A 17,392-nucleotide genomic window follows, 5' to 3' on the forward strand; every position below is an offset into this window, starting at 1 on the left:
GCATTAAGTAGAAAATATGCTAATGTGGCGTTAGCCTACCTCCCGCCCCCTAAGCACCTGGTGGAGGGGGCGATAGGCTACTCTTCAAATGTTTCACAAAATACTTACCATCATGACTACTCTTACTGTTTAACATTTTGGTTTACTTCATGTTAAGGCTAATACAAATGACAAGGCTAAGTAATGTAATATAATGCTAACTAACATGCTCGCTACTAGCTAGGTAGCTAACTTGACTATGTTCCATGCAAAACATGTATATTACCTGATATGTTTGGTCCAACGACTCCTGGTCCTTTCATAAGACGGGAAGCGATAGAACGAGCAAGTGGTATGATCACTTTTGTGATTACAACCTGTTACAAAGCACACAGGCATCTTGTAAAAGTGAATTTATTGGAGCAATCTCTTATATTTATTGGAGGGAATAAATCAGTCTTCTTCTTCTTTGCTTTGCGAGTCGCAATCAGTCTTGGAGCATTATCGCCTATGACATCACTTACGCGACCCAGAATGCATTTGGGATTTGTAGTCTTTCTAGTTGCGTATTTTTCATAGTCTTATATTTCAACAGTTTTACGACAAACTGTGACTTTTTTGACATGGAAATGATTGTTTAAGATTGACAAACATCATATGTGTCATTCGTGGCACAATTCAAACGGGATCAAAAGATAACTTTTCTCTCTCCATTGACTTCAATGTATAATTTTCCGCTTCCGGGGTCCCATGGAGGCTCCCGGAAGGGGAGGGACTTCGCTTGCTTCAAATCACGTGACATATGACGTCCAAAGCAGCAAATGCTTCAAATCACGTGACATGTGACGTCCGAACCAGCAACTGCTTCATTTCATGAATGAACCAACTCACTGGTTCGCCGTCCAATCAGGTGATTCAATGCACTGCCTCGTCTCTATTCTGGCAGGTGACAGGTTGAAACAGTTTCAAATTTGAGCGCTTCAACAATTTATAACCGCTCTAAACAATGCGCAATGTGTGGGTTGTTGTCGTAGTTTGCGTTGTTGCTGTTGAGTTGTTGTTGGCATTGCATTTTAATTTGGATCAATCATTATAGAGCAAGCCAGGAAGAAAGATAGGTCGTTCTGGCTAATGAAACACTTTGAAATGTGGAGAAGTTGTTAACAAAAAGACTATGAGTAATATAAAAACACTTCAACAGTTTAAGGAATCGATAGCCCAGTTGATAGAGCCGGCGGCTAGGACACGGTGATGTCCTCCGTGCAGGTGGTTCAAAGCCCAGAAGAGTTACAATTGTAATCATTGCTTTTCAACTTTAATAATAACTGATAAAAGGCCCTCTCCGCCCAAAAAAATGACCAGCACTCTCTAGTCGCCTCTCAATAACCCAATACATACAATTATCAATCTTTAAGTGTGTGTGTGTGTGTGTGTGTGCGTGTGTGTGTGTGTGTGTGTGTGTGTGTGTGTGTGTGTGTGTGTGTGTGTGTGTGTGTGTGCGCGTGTGTGTGTGTGTCGAATGTTTTTCAAGGCAAAGATACGTTAAACCCACTGCAGCCTTGCACTTCGCCAGGAGAGGTCGCAGTAACTGAAGCTTCGAGAAATGAACCTATTTCCGACACAATTGTCCAAGTGGTTCGATGCTTCATTCAAAGCTTCATTTTGCCATCGATACTAGTAGTACCTTCTATGGCAGTGACCATCATCCGGCCCGCACGACGGGGGTGACTGTGGCGTTGACGGAGTGGTTACTGCGTTCGACCCCCACCCTTTTTTTTTTTTACAACGTCTTGTGAGTAAGGTGCAGTACCGAAGTCCAACAGAGAGGCGGCAGCTGCGGGTCAGTACACTGTGTACTGCGAAACCTTCCCTGCCTTGAAGAAGAAGTGATCCTTCGTTGTGAGAGTCTGGTTAATGCGCTCCGCACCACAGCAGTTGCCCCGCTGCGACAGAGTCCAACAGAGAGGCAGGAGCTGCGGGACAGTAGCCTAGAAGCAGGGTTGGGTTCTAACGGAATACATGTAACGGCGTTACGTAATCAGAATATAAAAATCAAGTAGGCTAACTGTATTCAGCTGGCGTTACATTTGAAAAACAAGTAATCTGATTTCAGTCACTGTCGTAAACCTGAAGTGAATATATTTTGGAATACTTATTGGAATTATTTGTGGAAAAGTTTCCTCACAAAATTTCATATTCATTACCGGCAGAACTGTGTGCAGACTGCACAGCGCTGCAGCATGTCTGAGCGAGAGAGATTCAGCGAGTCTGTGAGGCCCCGCCCCCGCACGCAGATGAGAGAGAGACCTCTTTTAAAATATATTGAAAGTTAGAAACGGAGATGGTTAGATCAAATGTGCAAGATAACGTTTATGTAGCATTTATTTATTGTGGAAATGATGACATTTCATAACGGGATCAAATAAATGGCCTGCTGCTGGCTGCTGAATGCATGGGGCAAGTGACTGGAAAAAGTTTGAAAAGTTATAATGATAATTCATTCTATTCAGGGGCGCCTTTCAAAGCACCCAAGGACACCTTACAATTCATAACATTTTCCAAGGAAAGGTTTTAAGACAGTACAAAGAATGCAGTCCGGGTGATGTTTTTTATGTGGGGTGCAGATGAGAGGGAGCTGTCCAGAATGACACCAAGACGTTGTGTTTGAGTTTTTGATAAGCCATTAAAACAGTAAAATAAGTGTCTCCTGGGCGCCAAAACATACCCATCTGTTATGGAAAAAGAAAGTATTCCAAAAGTAATCTGAATACGTTACTTTTTTAAGACACGTAACTGTAACTGTATTCTGATTACTTTCAGAGCATGTAGGCTATTCAGTATTCAGTGACTGATTACATTTACAAAGTAACCTTCCCAACCCTGCCTAAAAGTGATCCTTCGTTAGTGTGAAGAGTCTGCGCTTTATGCTCCCCCCCAGAAATCGCTGGCCCGCGATAGTGTCTATTGGATACATTTTGGCCCTTGGACAAATGTAGTTGGTGATCCCTGTTCTATGGCCTGCGGGTTGGAGTTCTTATTATACATCCATGGTTGGAGGTGTCAGCGCTGTCAGCGCATGTGTCGGTGACGTTGAGTAAAATTACCCAGGAAGTTTGACTGCTTCCGGGGCACACAGAAAATAAACGTTTAGCTTAATGCTACTTTGCCTGAAGCTAATGAAATGCACATATTTCAGGCGTGAGCAATGAGAAAAGGCATACGTTCTCTCTTATACTCCTATTTTTAAGGTAAGACCGCTCGGTACATGGGTAAACTACTCAGAGTATTGACACCGTAAATAACACGGTTATCTAGTTTAGCTCACATAATGCTGTTGGGTACGTTAGCTAGCTAATGTTTGTCTAGCTCTAGCAGGTCTAGTTCAAAAAGTTACCTCGGCTCGTTAATCCGAAACTCAGTCACATAGTTAATGTATGAGATAAAAACGTTGGTTTTGTCCTGGCAAACATTAAAACACTCCTGATAGACAAAATACATGTGTGGGATTACCAATATACACTTCATAATACAACCGGCTGCTGTTTAATAAACTAAAAACAACGTTTATTTGCCCCAAGGTTTGCGGGGGGAACGCTCTGTAACCGGGTGTCACAGATGTGGCTAATGTTGGACGTCTTTCTACTGTAGTTTTCTTACCGGTAAAACAACGTTATACTTAATGTTGTAATATATTTGATTAAAGTTAGGGATATAATCCATTCAATTAACTGCCTTGTAATGTTAATAATCTATTTCTATGCTACAGGTTACTTTTAGTTATGTACAATTTATGGTGTAGGTAGGCCTATATGTAACTAACGGTATTTTGATCATCAACTAACATTATCTGCTTGTTTTGCACTCAATTAATCTGGTCTACAACATGTGAGATGCAATGGAACAAATATTTTTAGAATTGAAGAAAGAAAAAAGTGTCACATTGAGGAAGCTGGAATATGGTAATGTTTTTGTCCTTTAATTCAGGACTATGGTACTTATATTTTAAAAGTAATTGTATCTGAAGAATGAATGCAGGATCTATGATGTAGAGATGAGACTATAAGTAAATTGATGGGAAATGAATCAGCATCTACCCTGTATGATAATAAATGAATCTTTTGCCTAGTTTATTCATTGTGAGGATCTGCTGCTTTTCATTGTCTTATGGGATACTATCATGACTATCTTCGAATATTTACTGTTTGTCAGAGGTTGATTATGCCCTAGGGCTTTGGGAAAGACTTGATTATTTACTTGCATTTTGTAGATGAGTGATTATTTAAAAAATGATATCAGAAGAGAATTAAAATACTTGTAAGTTGCAGCCATATTAAGCCAATGTTTTGTTTGCTCGGAAATCTCATGACTAGATTTCATCAAATGTATTTCCCCAGCTTTCCTGCTGCTGCCTACGCACACTGAGAAACATGAGCGATCCACGCACCCCAGGAATTTCCTCCATCCCCCAGGCAGCCCCGGTGCACACTGACTCCACGTCTCCGGCAGTAGAGATGGACCCCGTGGAGTACACCCTGAGGAAGCGCCTCCCCCGGAAGCTCCCAAAGAGACGGAACGACGTCTACGTCAACATGAAGACTGATTTCCGGGCTCAGCTGGCACGCTGTCAGAAGCTGCTGGAAGGCGGGGCTCACAGGGAGATCTGTGTCCACGGCCTGGGCCTGGCCATCAACAGAGCCATCAACATCGCCCTCCAGCTGCAGGCCAGCAGCCAGGGTGTGCTGCAGCTGGCAGCCAACACCTCCACCGTGGAGCTGGTGGACGACCTGGAGCCTGAAGATCCAGACGAGGCCGGCGAGCACCTAACGCGTACACGCAACAACTCAGCCATTCATATCAAGGTTTTCTACCCTGACCCCCAGTGACCGGAGTAGAGGTGTGCTATTTGTTCCCTCATAAACCAGTAGAGAGATATAACACTGTTGTCTGTGTGTGGAGATATTTGAGGACAGCAGCAGAGCACTGCAGAATGGAGCAGGATGCTCCGATTGGGACAACTTTAGTTGACTAAATACATTAAGCTCTTGTCAATTGCAAATTATTGTTGTTTTTTTATTTACTTTGCATGTATTGAGGCAGCAATGGTGATTACCACCTCAATGTAATGTAATACTTGTAGATATAGCTCTGCCAAATGTACAAGTGTCTTTAATTTCAAGGTCAAATTAAGGGTCTATAAAAGGGTTTACAGTTCAATGTCTTTATGTTTTAAAAGATACAAATACTTAGAAAACCAGAGAAATCCTGAGTTTAAAGTAGGTGTTGTTGCAATTCATGTCCACTAGATGTCAGTAGTCTATCTATTTAAATGTCATGTTAATGAACTGCAGTTGGTGTCCATGTTCAGAATGAATAGGTAAAGGACAGTTTTCAGTATGTGAAATGTGTTTGATTTCTTGAAAAATAATATAACTTGCTGAATGTTATCTTTAACCCTCTGTGGGTCAGGATCAAATGAATGCCAGTCATTGAAAAACAATATTGTCAACTCTGCTGACCTGAAGATAAAGATAATGAATGAAATGGACAGAATTCCCCTTGTTGTGTTTCCATCTATCTTTTCTTTATCCGAGAATAATATTTTGTATTTAAATAGCAAATAATACAGTTAGGGGACAAATCAACACAAAAACAAAAGGAAAGAAAACATGTACAAACATCCTCAAAAAACATCTTGCACTTGAACAAGATTTAAAAATAAGGAAGAAAACACGGAAGAACACTTTACCGGTCTGAAAGAGATGAACATCAACTTTATGGAAGTTCCCAGCGCTAACTAATTGCCTGCATGTTTGTTGACGAATAAGAAACGGCGAAAAAACAGTGTTAACGTCAGATTCTGGAAAACTATTTGCAATTGCATCCCCACAGGATGTTACTTGTAAAAGCCAAACAGCTTTTTTTCCGGGCAGTCCGGCTATCAGTGTGTGGAGACTGACTGAGTGTTGGTTAGGCAGCAACAAAAACACACATCGTGGCAAAACAGCTTCACAGTTCTCATGTAACCCTCCAGCCACCTTCTCACTGACCTTGAAAACTGTAACCTCTGCTACAACTCTTTAGCCCTCTGTTCTGTGGAAAGGTACGTGCAATGTGAATCTACAGTACAAACTATTTTATAAAAACAAAGACAGCAGCGTGCTATTGCAAATGATGTCAACAAACAGCTTTGCAATATTGTACAGTGTTACACAAGAGGACATGGCAATACTACAATCTTTAAGATCCGACACTAAAAAAGACAAGTTAAAAAGTAGAAAATCTGTATAAATAGTAATCGCACAACTTTAACATATGTATAAAAATATTAATTGAAAACAAATCCACAAGGAGGGACTAATGTGAGGCATAGTTGAAACATGTTAAAGGATTTGGGGCAGGGCCTCGTTCATTTTGGCCATGCTTATGGAAATGGATGCTCTTTTGTAACCTCAGTCCTCCAATATTTACTATGTGTTTCACTCCAAAATCGACAGTAAAAAGGTGAGAGATGGGGTAAAACACACAGGGAACATACACACTAGGTACAGATTGAATCTGTCTCAACTCACACACACAAAGTGCAAGATAGTGCCTGTAGAACAGCTTGGAGAATTGCTTCCCAAAGGCCTCACTTTGGTCAGAGTGCTTCAACATGTCACTGTTTCACTACTTTCCACGGTGCAATCATCTCCTGTCCATCAAAAGCCTTGCTGGGACTGTCCTCTCTTTCCAGCTTTGTCCCTGTGTGCTTGGATGGCTGCATCTTTCTCTCATTCCACTCTTGGTTCCAGCAGCCAGCGTGTGGGTCAACAGTGTCAAGTCCCTCTTCTTGCCTTCGTAAACACAAATGAGCTTCGCCTGGAGGGATCAGCTGACGTCTTGCTGGCAGGCCTGTGCATCCATGAGAAGGAGGCGCACTTTGCCACGCAGGAAGTTGACGTGAACTTGAAGCAAATCTGTGGCCGAGGACACCCTCCATGTTCCTTCAAGCTCCGCTGCACTTGCTGGTGGGGTATACTCCTAAAAGACGACACAACAAACACATTGCTCTTGTTCTTAAATCGAAAAATGTGGGTTTGTTTCTTCCTCTTTCAGTAAAACCTCATAAGCCTGTGCTACAACATACTACATATCCCCTTGTAGGAGTACACCGTTTACTTTAAGCCTCAAACAAAACTATTCGTCAATCATTCGCATTGGTCTTGTCTTGGTCATTTTTGTGGCGGATATTTGTTTTGTTTTTCCAAGAATGAAGAACTCTGTCTCCTGCTCCTGATGATGAAACTTTTATTTTAGTGACTCTTGAGCCCAGACACAGACAGCTCATTCAGTTTTAGTTTGACTCCCCACAAGGCCTTTGCTTGGATCTGGATCATTCCAAAGGCTGCGTTGCCACAACATCATCAATCTAAGAAAGAGCTTATACAGCAGCTTGTCATTGAAGCATTATGGTTGGATTCTAGAGAATGTCCCATGACATGCATCCGTTTCTCTATTAATAGAGAAAACATAATTCCCATATTCCAAGAAACTCTACTTGAGTTCACGAATGATCACTAAATAGAACAATTAATCACATTGGATTTAATAACCACGGCCTCTTACATTAAAAGAGTGTATATAGAACAGTCTTATTTAAGAGTTTGCTTGATGACTACATACAATGGAAGTATAAGGTGACCTATAATACACCTGCAGAGGTAACTGCTTTCATTCTGAAGAGTTAAACATATTGCTGATGCAGAGATCCAGCCCTTTTTAAATCACATTTCGGCTCTTCACTTTAGTAAGATGATGCATCCTGCTGGGACTCACCTGGATGTTGAGGCTGCGCAGCACAGCATTGATGCTGAGCAGGTTTCTGATGCAGTTATCTAAGTGGCTGTGCAGAGCTGTGTTGGTGACTGACGTCTTTAGCAACCCCAGGGCCTGTTGTAAGAGGCACAAGCCAGACTGCACCTCGTGGGCTTGATTTAATCCCTTGCAAAAATAAGAAAGACGCACAAGTTTAAGAGTCAATGGAAGCAGTACGGGTTGTAAGTAATTTTCTAGGAGGATTTTTGTGATTAAATGACATCCAGTGTCTATGAATTTGTATTTTTGCTGTTTGAGCTTTCAACTGTTTTCAGAGGTTACTTACATTTTTCTTCTCCCAGACATCAAAGTCGACTGTGGTTTGGGGAACAGAGACAGATTCTGACAGGCTGCATCCTTCTCTGCACGACTTCTAAGACAACAAGAAAGTGCTAATGTTAGGCTACTTTTCTCCAAAGGTGCATACGCATTCGCGGACTGCAACATCTCTGCAGCAATCTTCATCTGCTTATGGATCTCAGTATCTACATCTTCCTCTCACCATAGCGACTTCTGCGTCTCGTGCTTCTTTGATGAAATGGTCCAGGACCCTCAGGTCACAGATTGGCCTCAGCGGGGACGATAGGCCAGGCCGGGTCCACTCCATCACTAACAACAGCAAGGTGAGCAGTCCTGCCAGAACACAAACACACAAATACAGTCACGTAAAAGTTGCAGAATAATCAAGACAGAATGGGAAGCTAGAAGGGCACCTATATCATTTTATATAGTTTTTTTCTTTCTTGAATATGCTCTTGGGAAAAGTCCGATTCATGTCGTGTTTTTAAACTCCATTGTTGTACGCCGCGTCATGAGACTGCAGGGTCGTGTTCACATCGAAATTGAAAGGAAAAGTTGAGTCAAAAGATCACAAACAAAAGCTCCAGACTCCAAAGATCTTAAACAAGATCTTAAACTAACCTGAAGCGTCAGTAATGGATTTATAATAACATAAAAAAGGATGAATGGGTCGCTGAGCTCAACTTCCCTATATAAACCTGTGACTTCTCCGGATCTCTTAAAGTAAAGTAGAAGCAGGAAAAAAGGCCAACAACCGAAAACCAAATCATGACAGTGCAGAAATGAATACTTCTATAACCCTTATTTAAAAAAGGTCGTTTTTTTATCTAACTTTTAACATACAGAGAGAGTACTGAATTCTGAACTCTGAGGAGAGACTTGGCAGCGAGAGTGCTTCTACTGTTGCGGGTCATGTGGGCACCCTGCCTCGTTCCTGTGTGCCGCATGCTGAATGCACTCTTTGACATCAGCCTGGATGTGTGACGCAGAATGATTATAACAAATACAGATGATCTTCCCAGGCAGAGACAAGTCTGGTACTGACTAAGTTCCCAGAAGTTCACTCACAGATAACTAGCACAAATTTAACTGTTTGGCGAAAGGGGTTCCATACGGACAAAGAATATTAAAAGCATTACTGGTAGTACATTTGTTGCAGTTCTCTAAGAGATCAATAGTATAATCAGCGTAACCTCCATGGCCACTGTTCTCTATCGTCATGGAGCACACTGTCGATCAGTCTGTCTAGAAAACAGCACATCTGATGCATTCAAACCCCGTAAACTGTATGTATATAGGGGGAGTTACGCACAGTGTCTTCGCAAGCTACTCATTAGTAATACCGCATCCATATATCGCAAACGTTTTTTAATCTCTGTAGATTTGTAGTAGAGATTAATACACCTTCATAACATGCACATAAATAGTCTTAAAGAGATTACTATTTGGGATTGTTTACAAAGCAATAGGAATAAATCCACACGCAGCCTGTTTGCAGCCACTTTAAACTTGAATAAAATCTGGGTGACTCAGTTTGACGATTGAGAATTAACGCTGACCTCCGCCATCGCCTACGTGAGAATTCATCAATCTAAACTGTGAACACACACCCATGTGCACTCCCTCTCTGCATTCTGCGGGAGTTTACGATCTAGGACTGTGGCCAAACTTGAAGTTATCACCTCTGTCTCCCATCATCAGCTGCCAAAAACCATGTTGCTATTCAAAATTGGCAGCGGTAGTCAAGTGGCAGTGCTTTGGAGAGTGGCAAGCTTCACTCTGGGTTTGTGTCTGTTGTTTTGGAAAGATGACAGGATGCTCATGTGAGCTGATGCCTTTGACACGTTCTATTTTAACTAATTCATGTCAAACAGGTGCACAGGCATAGTTCAGCAATTGAAACCAACTGGATGCGGCACCAATGGTTAAATGCCTGACAGCTGATTAGTAATTCTATTTCAAGTTTATCTCAGGTATGGGATGGTTGCCTTTGAATGCTTTGCGCGCTCCTTTCTATTTTGAATGTGTGTTCCCGAGGACAAAGTGCAGAGGCGTAAATAAGTAGATATCAGATTTCACATGTGACATTACTTCCTGAACAGCTCCTCTTGACCTCTTATGGCTGTCAGTCTTTGATAACCTTTTGCTCTTTTCCTCTGACAGAAGTATGTGAAGACTGAGCCAAAAACTGCAGATTCAGCTTTGGCATTCAGTACCCTTGACTTTGCAGTCTGCTGTGTCATGCTAGAGGTGATGACTGAAGGGGGATTTTCCCAGGGAGTAAAATAAAAAGGTAATCATTACTCAGCTTCTCAGGAGTGTATAATACATCACATCTTAAGTGGGAATCAAACCCATAACTCTAGCAGTAGTGCCTGCCTTGCTCAAATCTGTAAGGTTCAACATAATGCTTTCCATTACCTTCCTCAGAGGCTTTATAAAGACCTTTTTGAGACAGGATAGTGTCTATTCCTCCCTTTATAAGGAGTATGTTATGTCCACCAGCTGGTTTAGCAGTATAGCCTAATGTAAAGCAGTTTGTCAGAAAGTGGCAAAACACAATCTATCCCCATGAACTGTGGTGATTAAAAACAACCCTGAAGCATGCAGAAATAGGACTTACAACATCAATCGCAGGACAACTTTGAGGAAAACAGGCATTTCCAAGAAACCCAGACCTCTTCGTTCCCCAGCTTTTAAATAGTCTCAAAATTCAGTATGAACTCAAACACGTATACATACTAGCTTCAGCATATAGCAATAACGTCATGACGAGTTCTAAAATGCTCAACATATAAATGAATGCAGAACAATGCACACAAAGTCACGCACAACACTATAATATTTTCATGCGCTCTTACCTCTACCCGTTTTCTGCAACATTCGCAAACAGGTGGCGCATCTTTTAAAAACATCGTGTGTTTAAATGCAGAAGCTTAAACTCAAGTTAAAGGCACCAGGCAAATCCAGTAACTCATACAACGAAGTGCACGGGTCCCAGCGCTAGTCCGACTGACATGTAGGTCCGAGCCAAGAACATGTGCGCTGCCTCTGAGAGCAGTCACCCACCACACTTTGCATCACTGTCGTGCTTTGGCAAAACCTTGTATTTGCCTCCCCTAAGGATAAAGTCACAACGTGAAGGCTCGTTAGGACGAGGACGCGCCTTTTTACGCACCAAGGTGAGCGATAAAACATCCACCCGTGAATGCAGTCTGGCTCTGCTTAAAGCGTGAAAATAGACTACTAAAGCCGGTGTACGGAGGTAAAATAAATCATGTCCATAACTCACTGGGAAACTCCATAGGGTCACAGGGTCCTCGCGGTTTGGCCCATAAGTCCGTCTATTGCTCACTAATTGGAAACGAAGCTCTTTTGTGGATCTCATGCACTTATCCGGTAGGTGTTTCTAAAAACTGATCCTGTTTGATCTTGTATTGATGACTTTGAAAATAAGTTGCATTGTTTTCTATGACAATCTAAACTACCTCCTCCCTTAAGGCAAAATTGTTTTCTTTCATTGTTATCTAGGCAATCCCTGTTTATAAAACGTTTGGCCTAAGTAATGTTTCAAGAAAATACGTGCGGAGACTTCCCATCCATTGTTCCGATGATATTCAGAAACAGTGACCTGGTATACTTTCAAAAACATTGATTGTGTCAATATTGAAATGATATCATATGAGCTCTTTGGTTCTGATTGCCAAAATCATTACGTTTTTAAATATAGGAATACTCTCATGCACATTGAGTACAAATGATGCCTTAAATCAAGGTTTGACACATATCAACATTTTAATAATCTGACATTTGAATTTGAGATTTATAATGTAGGCTACAGTTATTTCAGGTGATCAGTAGCTAGTATATTATTACAGCACCCTCTCATCCCCTCTCCACCTCCAGGGTCGTTCTTGGAATAAAGGCATAGATAGATTAGCTAACAGCATGTGCTCTTATAAAGTAGAAGAAGTAGATGTATGCTGGAATTACAGCAATGGAAATGTAAGATACTGCTACTCATAGAGACAGGCGTGTTGCAACTAAGGATGAAATAAGGAACAAGTGATTGCAAGTGGGGTAATACAGAATTAAGAATTGAAAGATTTTAATTTCCGATCTATTCAATATTATACATGAACATCATACATTTTTACATACAACCAAGTCCAGGGGCAGACATACCAAGCAACAAGACAATTCATACAGTAAATAAACAAAAAAAGGAAAGAAAAGTACATTTTTGATACCTTCAGATTAAATGTTTTTAAAATATCAAATTAGTTTTGATTGCTTTCTTATTCCTAATGTTTTTTATAATGCTAATATGTTGTAAATTCTTGATAGAAATGTAAAACATTTGGTTTGGAGTCAGCCCATTTCTTCTTATGGATATGATATGTCCTTCAAAATACAATTAACTGCACAAAAAAGACAACATCTGCATCCATGCTATCATCCCTGAAGTACATAAGAATGTCTTCGTCCTGGAGTTGAACCTTTTGTCCTTAACTTTATTATTGAGCAAAATATGTTTTCCAGTTAAACAAATTAGTTTATGTTTCCATAAAGTGAAGCCCAGAATAATCTTCCTCTGGGCAGCAGTCTTATCATAATGTGAGGTAGGCGAAGTCAGTGTGTGGCCTCATGCCTGGGGAGGCAGGGGATTGGACAATAGTTAACTATGCTTGATTGCCTGCACCTTTTGTTGAGCTTGCATGGAGCTCCAGCAGCAGGGACACACTCAGTTTGAGCAGTTTTGTGTGAAGTTCTTTGTGTCCCTTAACAAAACGTAAGTCCGTTTTACTTATAAGAGTTCTTACTTACTTATATATAGAATTATGTTGGTTAAAAGCAACGTAGTGTAATAATTGTACCTTCAAATGACAGCTTGGAACTAATTCCCACTGTCTAGTCTGGCGTACTAGTCCAGTGAAGCAGCTATCCCCACAATGTGCCACATTTAGAAAGTGATGGTGTACCCCATAAGACCCCTCGGGATACTTCTTCCCTGTTACAACTTGTATACAAATCATCATAAAAAGCATTGGGGCTATGATGTCATAAAGTGAAGCCAATAGACTTATGATCAATATAGGTGCCAGGGTGGTATTTGAGGGGCATTGCTTGGACTGAAGTTTTGATATATCATTCTATAAAAGTTAACAATATGTAAATACAATTTTTAAATGTTAATCTACATGTCACATTGCATGTCTGGGTCTCAAGCCAGATGACAATGTTGTAAGGACTGCCGATCGGCTCTGGAAATTGGGCTGTTTAGCCACAAAAAAAATCGTCCTACTAAATTGGAAGGAACGCAAACCAGCCTGCTTCACTCGGGACTCATAGCTGAGGGAGTATCTGGACCTGCTGAATATGGAGCGTGCAGCTTCTCTGCTGGGGGATTTTGAGGCGAGACAGGAGGATTACGGTTCACTGTCCGCAGCTCTCATCTGACCCTGTCAATATGGCATTTCCTGTGTAATATCTTGTTTAGTTGCTTGTTGTTGCGTGTTTTTTCTGTTAACTGGTGCAATGTCTTTGTTTATCTTATAACTGAAAAAAAAATATATATAAAGAAAAAAAAAACAATATGTCTAATGTAAATTTAACAGGACTGGTTATCAGTTCAATGCGGATGTGATGTCATACGGCTATTCTATTTTCTGCACTTAAAGCAGGCGTGTTTAAGTCAATGTCCTCACCCTGATCTTTCACGGCCTCTTCGGAGCCAGAGTCAAGGAAATAAATTGAAATTTCCAAGAAATTACCTATGTGTGTCACAGAGGAGGGGGGCGGAGTCTTCCAGGGTCCACACGAGGCTTTCCATCAAACAGGAAATATGTTTGCATATGCATTATCAGGAGCTAACATGCACTGTCAAGTGACCCACACATACTTGGAAACACTGATAAAAGTTAGAAAGCTCACACGCTCCCATGTTTACTATTGCAACAATGCAAGGTGCATGTACTGTAAGGCATGCACACATGCATGTTTACACATGGTCACACTTATATGTAATGGAGAGGGTGAATTAAAACATAATGAAAAAAAAACGTTATTTTCTGAATAGTACAGTATATTGTATCTGATGTAAATATGAACGGTAAAGCTTGTAATAATTTATTTGCAGGATTATTTAAATTACATTGCAAAGAAGACTGAAAAAAAATCCCTAATATTGCTGGATCTGTAATTTCTTTTTAAACATTATGCCAAAAATGTGCTGCCCTAAGAGGATTAATAACCACCAAATATAAATAGTTTTTTTGCAGGTATTTAAATATCTCTCACATATTCTACTCCTTCTTTTGCATCTTACCCCTGCTGATGAGTCAGCTTTAATACTACATGGTCACCGCTGCTAAGCTGAGGACAATGTTGACAAGTTGTTGTACTGTTTGCTCAAAGGGCTGTTTGCTTGTGTCTGAGCCAACAGGGGAGAGTAGAGCGACACGAGGTACGTGCTGTGAGCCATGCTCCGTGGTCAGGACAGGGGATTGGGGTGGGGGTGAGGGATGTGTGTGAATGCGGGGGCAGGGGAATCCAGTCACACTGACTCCTAGTTTGGAATGGGACACAGTTATTGAATTCAGGATGATTTAAAAGAGATGGGGTAATGTAAATGGCTGTGTTTCCCTGACTGCCAGAGGTAACAACCTAAAGAGGGCGGGGGGGGGGGGGGCTTGAATGTATTATATAAAAGGCTTTCTAAGTGCACAGCTGTTAAAATGGAGTGTGTTTGTTACTTACTTTCTCATCCAGGTTTTGGGCTCGTGCCAGCTGGGTCTACTCCTCTGGCGCGACACAAGACAGGAAGCTGACATAAAAGAATGGGACTGTCTGTGAGGGACACAGGAGCCAAGACAAGAGTCAGGACGGTAGACACCGACGAGGTCGGAAGTTATTGTTTCAGCTTTCAGGCTTCCATGGTGACAAGAATCTTATCCCTCAATCGAACACATTGTGATTCCTTGGTGACGGCAACAAGTGTGGAGAACAATCCCGAACAGGAACCTCATCACTGGAGTTTCTCCCCAATCAAACACTGTCATTTGGCCGATGAGTAAAGCATTTAACCCCTGTTATACTCCATTGGGGCTACTAAGTGGCCAACAACTTAACACTGTAACAACTTTCTTTAAAACTACTCATTGTACGTTGAATATTAATCTTTAACTTTCATTTGTATTCAGTACCATGTGGTTATACATATTTACAATGAAGATAATACCCTCAGATATTCATTCATTCATTTGAACTTTCTCTTACTTTTTCTGGTTAGGTTATTTACACATAATTTGAGATAAGCTGTTTCAACGTTAAGAGGTCATCTTAATCTGGTTTATGTGTATGTACTCCTTTTTAATTCAACCCACCTTGTTGTTTGTCCCTACAGAATCAGCTCCAACTCCCTGCTGCACTGAACAAAGCATATATCTCATTAGGTATGTCTTCAACTTAAAATAAGAGGCTGCACTTAATTAAACCACACATTATTAAACAATGATGTAGCTCTCTCTCCACTCCTACATTTGATATGTTAGAATGATTGTGTTCTCTGTAGGAATTTGCATGGTAACCTGATCTCAGATGCTTATCAATTGCTCAATAAAAAAGATGGGAAATCTGCCCAGAGTAGGGACGCTCTGGGATGATTTTAAAAGCCTTGTCACATGTGAGCGCTAAGGCGTCTTTTTTACCAGCGCTGTCTTCTAGAAATGTTCTGTCTTATTTGTTTTGCTGAACATGTTAAAGGAAAGACACGTAACTGTAACCGTGGACTGTGTTCAGTGCCAGTAATCTAATTAAAATCACTATATTTGTATTGTGCACGCAAGTTGCATGGAGATGGTTTGGGTTGATGATGGGCAACTAAACCGAGCACTGTGGTTAGGATTAGGCACAGATCCAGTTTTTTGGCAAAGGTTATTTAAATAAAAACTGCATGTATCGAGGTTCAAGTGTCACAATCTCTCTATCACTCATCTCCAGCTACTTTCCTTGCTTAATCTATGATTGGATTGTTCTCTTGTTGCCATTCTCCCTCGCTTCATCGTTGTGACATTAATTCTCATTTAACTCTTTCGATATTTAACCAGGACCCTCATTAAGGATCTCTCCTGAATGTTATCCAAGTGTTTTAAGTACCTAAACATAGCCATACAAATTGTAATCATGCTTTTTTATGTATACTGGGATTAAATGTGTTGTAAAATAATTTGTACATACACATGTGCTGTGGCATGTCCTGTAGATGATAATCTGGGAAGGTCTTCCTGTTGGAACCCTGTCTGTTTGAGAGTGGCTCCAACTAAGGGAAACATCAAACATTATCCAATGTCTCTTGCCAAGACAAATACTTGCATCACACAGTGTGTAACATATGAGTCCCAACATTTGAAAAAACAAAACAGGACAGCTACAAGTGGTGAGGGGGCGTAGGGCTTTTTAAATATGATACACTACATATCAATAACAATTTCAATTGGCCACTCGTAGAGACACAGCTGTCAGAATACTGTACGACTGAGTCGGGGTGGTTAAAATATGCCAGGCATGTCACGTTATAACTAACACCTCAAACTGGATGCTCATAACGAATCCTAAATGTTACTAACAGTAGTTCCTTTGACTGCTATCTAAACTATTCCATTCACAAATGTCTTGCTATACAAGATAATTACATTGTTCTTTCTGCTCTCTGGAGCAATACAAAACAAATTAGATAAGAGAAAGACCAGCATATAGATCCTGAAAAGATCTTCTTTAAAATTGAATTTGTAATGGTTGAATAAAGAGGTTCATTATCAGGATACATATCAAGAGGCAAGACGTTGTCTCATGAAATCTTCCAGGTTTCCCATGTGATCTGTCACGTTGCCTCTCAGAGGACTAAACTAGTGTCTCTGTTGCAGACAGGGGATGTAAAGCGCATGCAAAGCGCATGCAGTGTATGGCTGCCGAGTTGTCCCATTCTTACTCAAATTATCAGTTTATTCTTGTGCGCTTGTTGCCTCCAAGATATTGTGGGTTCTATTGTAGTTATTTGGCCTCTTTGTGGAAATTCCTCATGGGTTTGTTTTTCGTGGCTATCAATTTACATGGCTGACTGAAAAACTACCCATTCTTCACTAAGGAGACGCTTGTTTGTAAACAGGATTACTTTACTCAGCCCAAAACATTTAAATATTGAGACAACCAAATAGGTATAAGGTTCAAGACTACTGTGCAACTTCCACCATCAGTGTTA

At 40.8% G+C, this 17,392-nt stretch overlaps 2 protein-coding genes and 1 long non-coding RNA gene across 7 annotated transcripts; 2 read left to right on the forward strand and 1 right to left on the reverse strand.

Moving 5' to 3' along the window:
• Positions 1 to 1,920: 1,920 nt before the first annotated feature.
• On the forward strand, positions 1,921 to 5,529 carry pop7 (POP7 homolog, ribonuclease P/MRP subunit). Of its 2 annotated transcripts, XM_079667948.1 has the most exons (3): positions 1,921 to 3,227; positions 3,558 to 3,638; positions 4,374 to 5,529. In XM_079667948.1, the coding sequence occupies exon 3, from the start codon at positions 4,407 to 4,409 to the stop codon at positions 4,860 to 4,862; it is 456 nt and encodes a 151-aa protein (XP_079524074.1). In that variant the 5' UTR covers positions 1,921 to 3,227; positions 3,558 to 3,638; positions 4,374 to 4,406; the 3' UTR covers positions 4,863 to 5,529. The 2 variants fall into 2 exon arrangements, with proteins under 2 accessions (XP_079524074.1, XP_079524073.1); XM_079667947.1 differs by lacking the exon at positions 3,558 to 3,638 and having other exon boundaries at positions 3,037 to 3,227.
• On the reverse strand, positions 5,182 to 16,419 carry epoa (erythropoietin a). Of its 4 annotated transcripts, XM_079667945.1 has the most exons (6): positions 16,372 to 16,419; positions 14,893 to 14,982; positions 8,336 to 8,466; positions 8,120 to 8,206; positions 7,795 to 7,959; positions 5,182 to 6,999 (listed from the first exon to the last, which is right to left on the reverse strand). In XM_079667945.1, exons 3-6 carry the CDS (start codon positions 8,438 to 8,440, stop codon positions 6,847 to 6,849), a joined length of 510 nt encoding a protein of 169 aa, XP_079524071.1. In that variant the 5' UTR covers positions 8,441 to 8,466; positions 14,893 to 14,982; positions 16,372 to 16,419; the 3' UTR covers positions 5,182 to 6,846. The 4 variants fall into 4 exon arrangements, with proteins under 4 accessions (XP_079524071.1, XP_079524070.1, XP_079524072.1 ...); XM_079667944.1 differs by lacking the exons at positions 14,893 to 14,982; positions 16,372 to 16,419 and adding an exon at positions 11,426 to 11,503; XM_079667946.1 differs by lacking the exons at positions 14,893 to 14,982; positions 16,372 to 16,419 and adding an exon at positions 11,312 to 11,399.
• On the forward strand, positions 14,681 to 16,097 carry LOC307031139. Its single transcript, XR_013805877.1, has 2 exons — positions 14,681 to 14,791; positions 14,905 to 16,097. It is a non-coding gene; the product is annotated as an uncharacterized lncRNA (long non-coding RNA).
• Positions 16,420 to 17,392: the final 973 nt, after the last annotated feature.

This window comes from Notothenia rossii (assembly GCF_949606895.1).
Source record: "Notothenia rossii genome assembly, chromosome: 3".
NCBI lineage: Eukaryota > Metazoa > Chordata > Actinopteri > Perciformes > Nototheniidae > Notothenia > Notothenia rossii.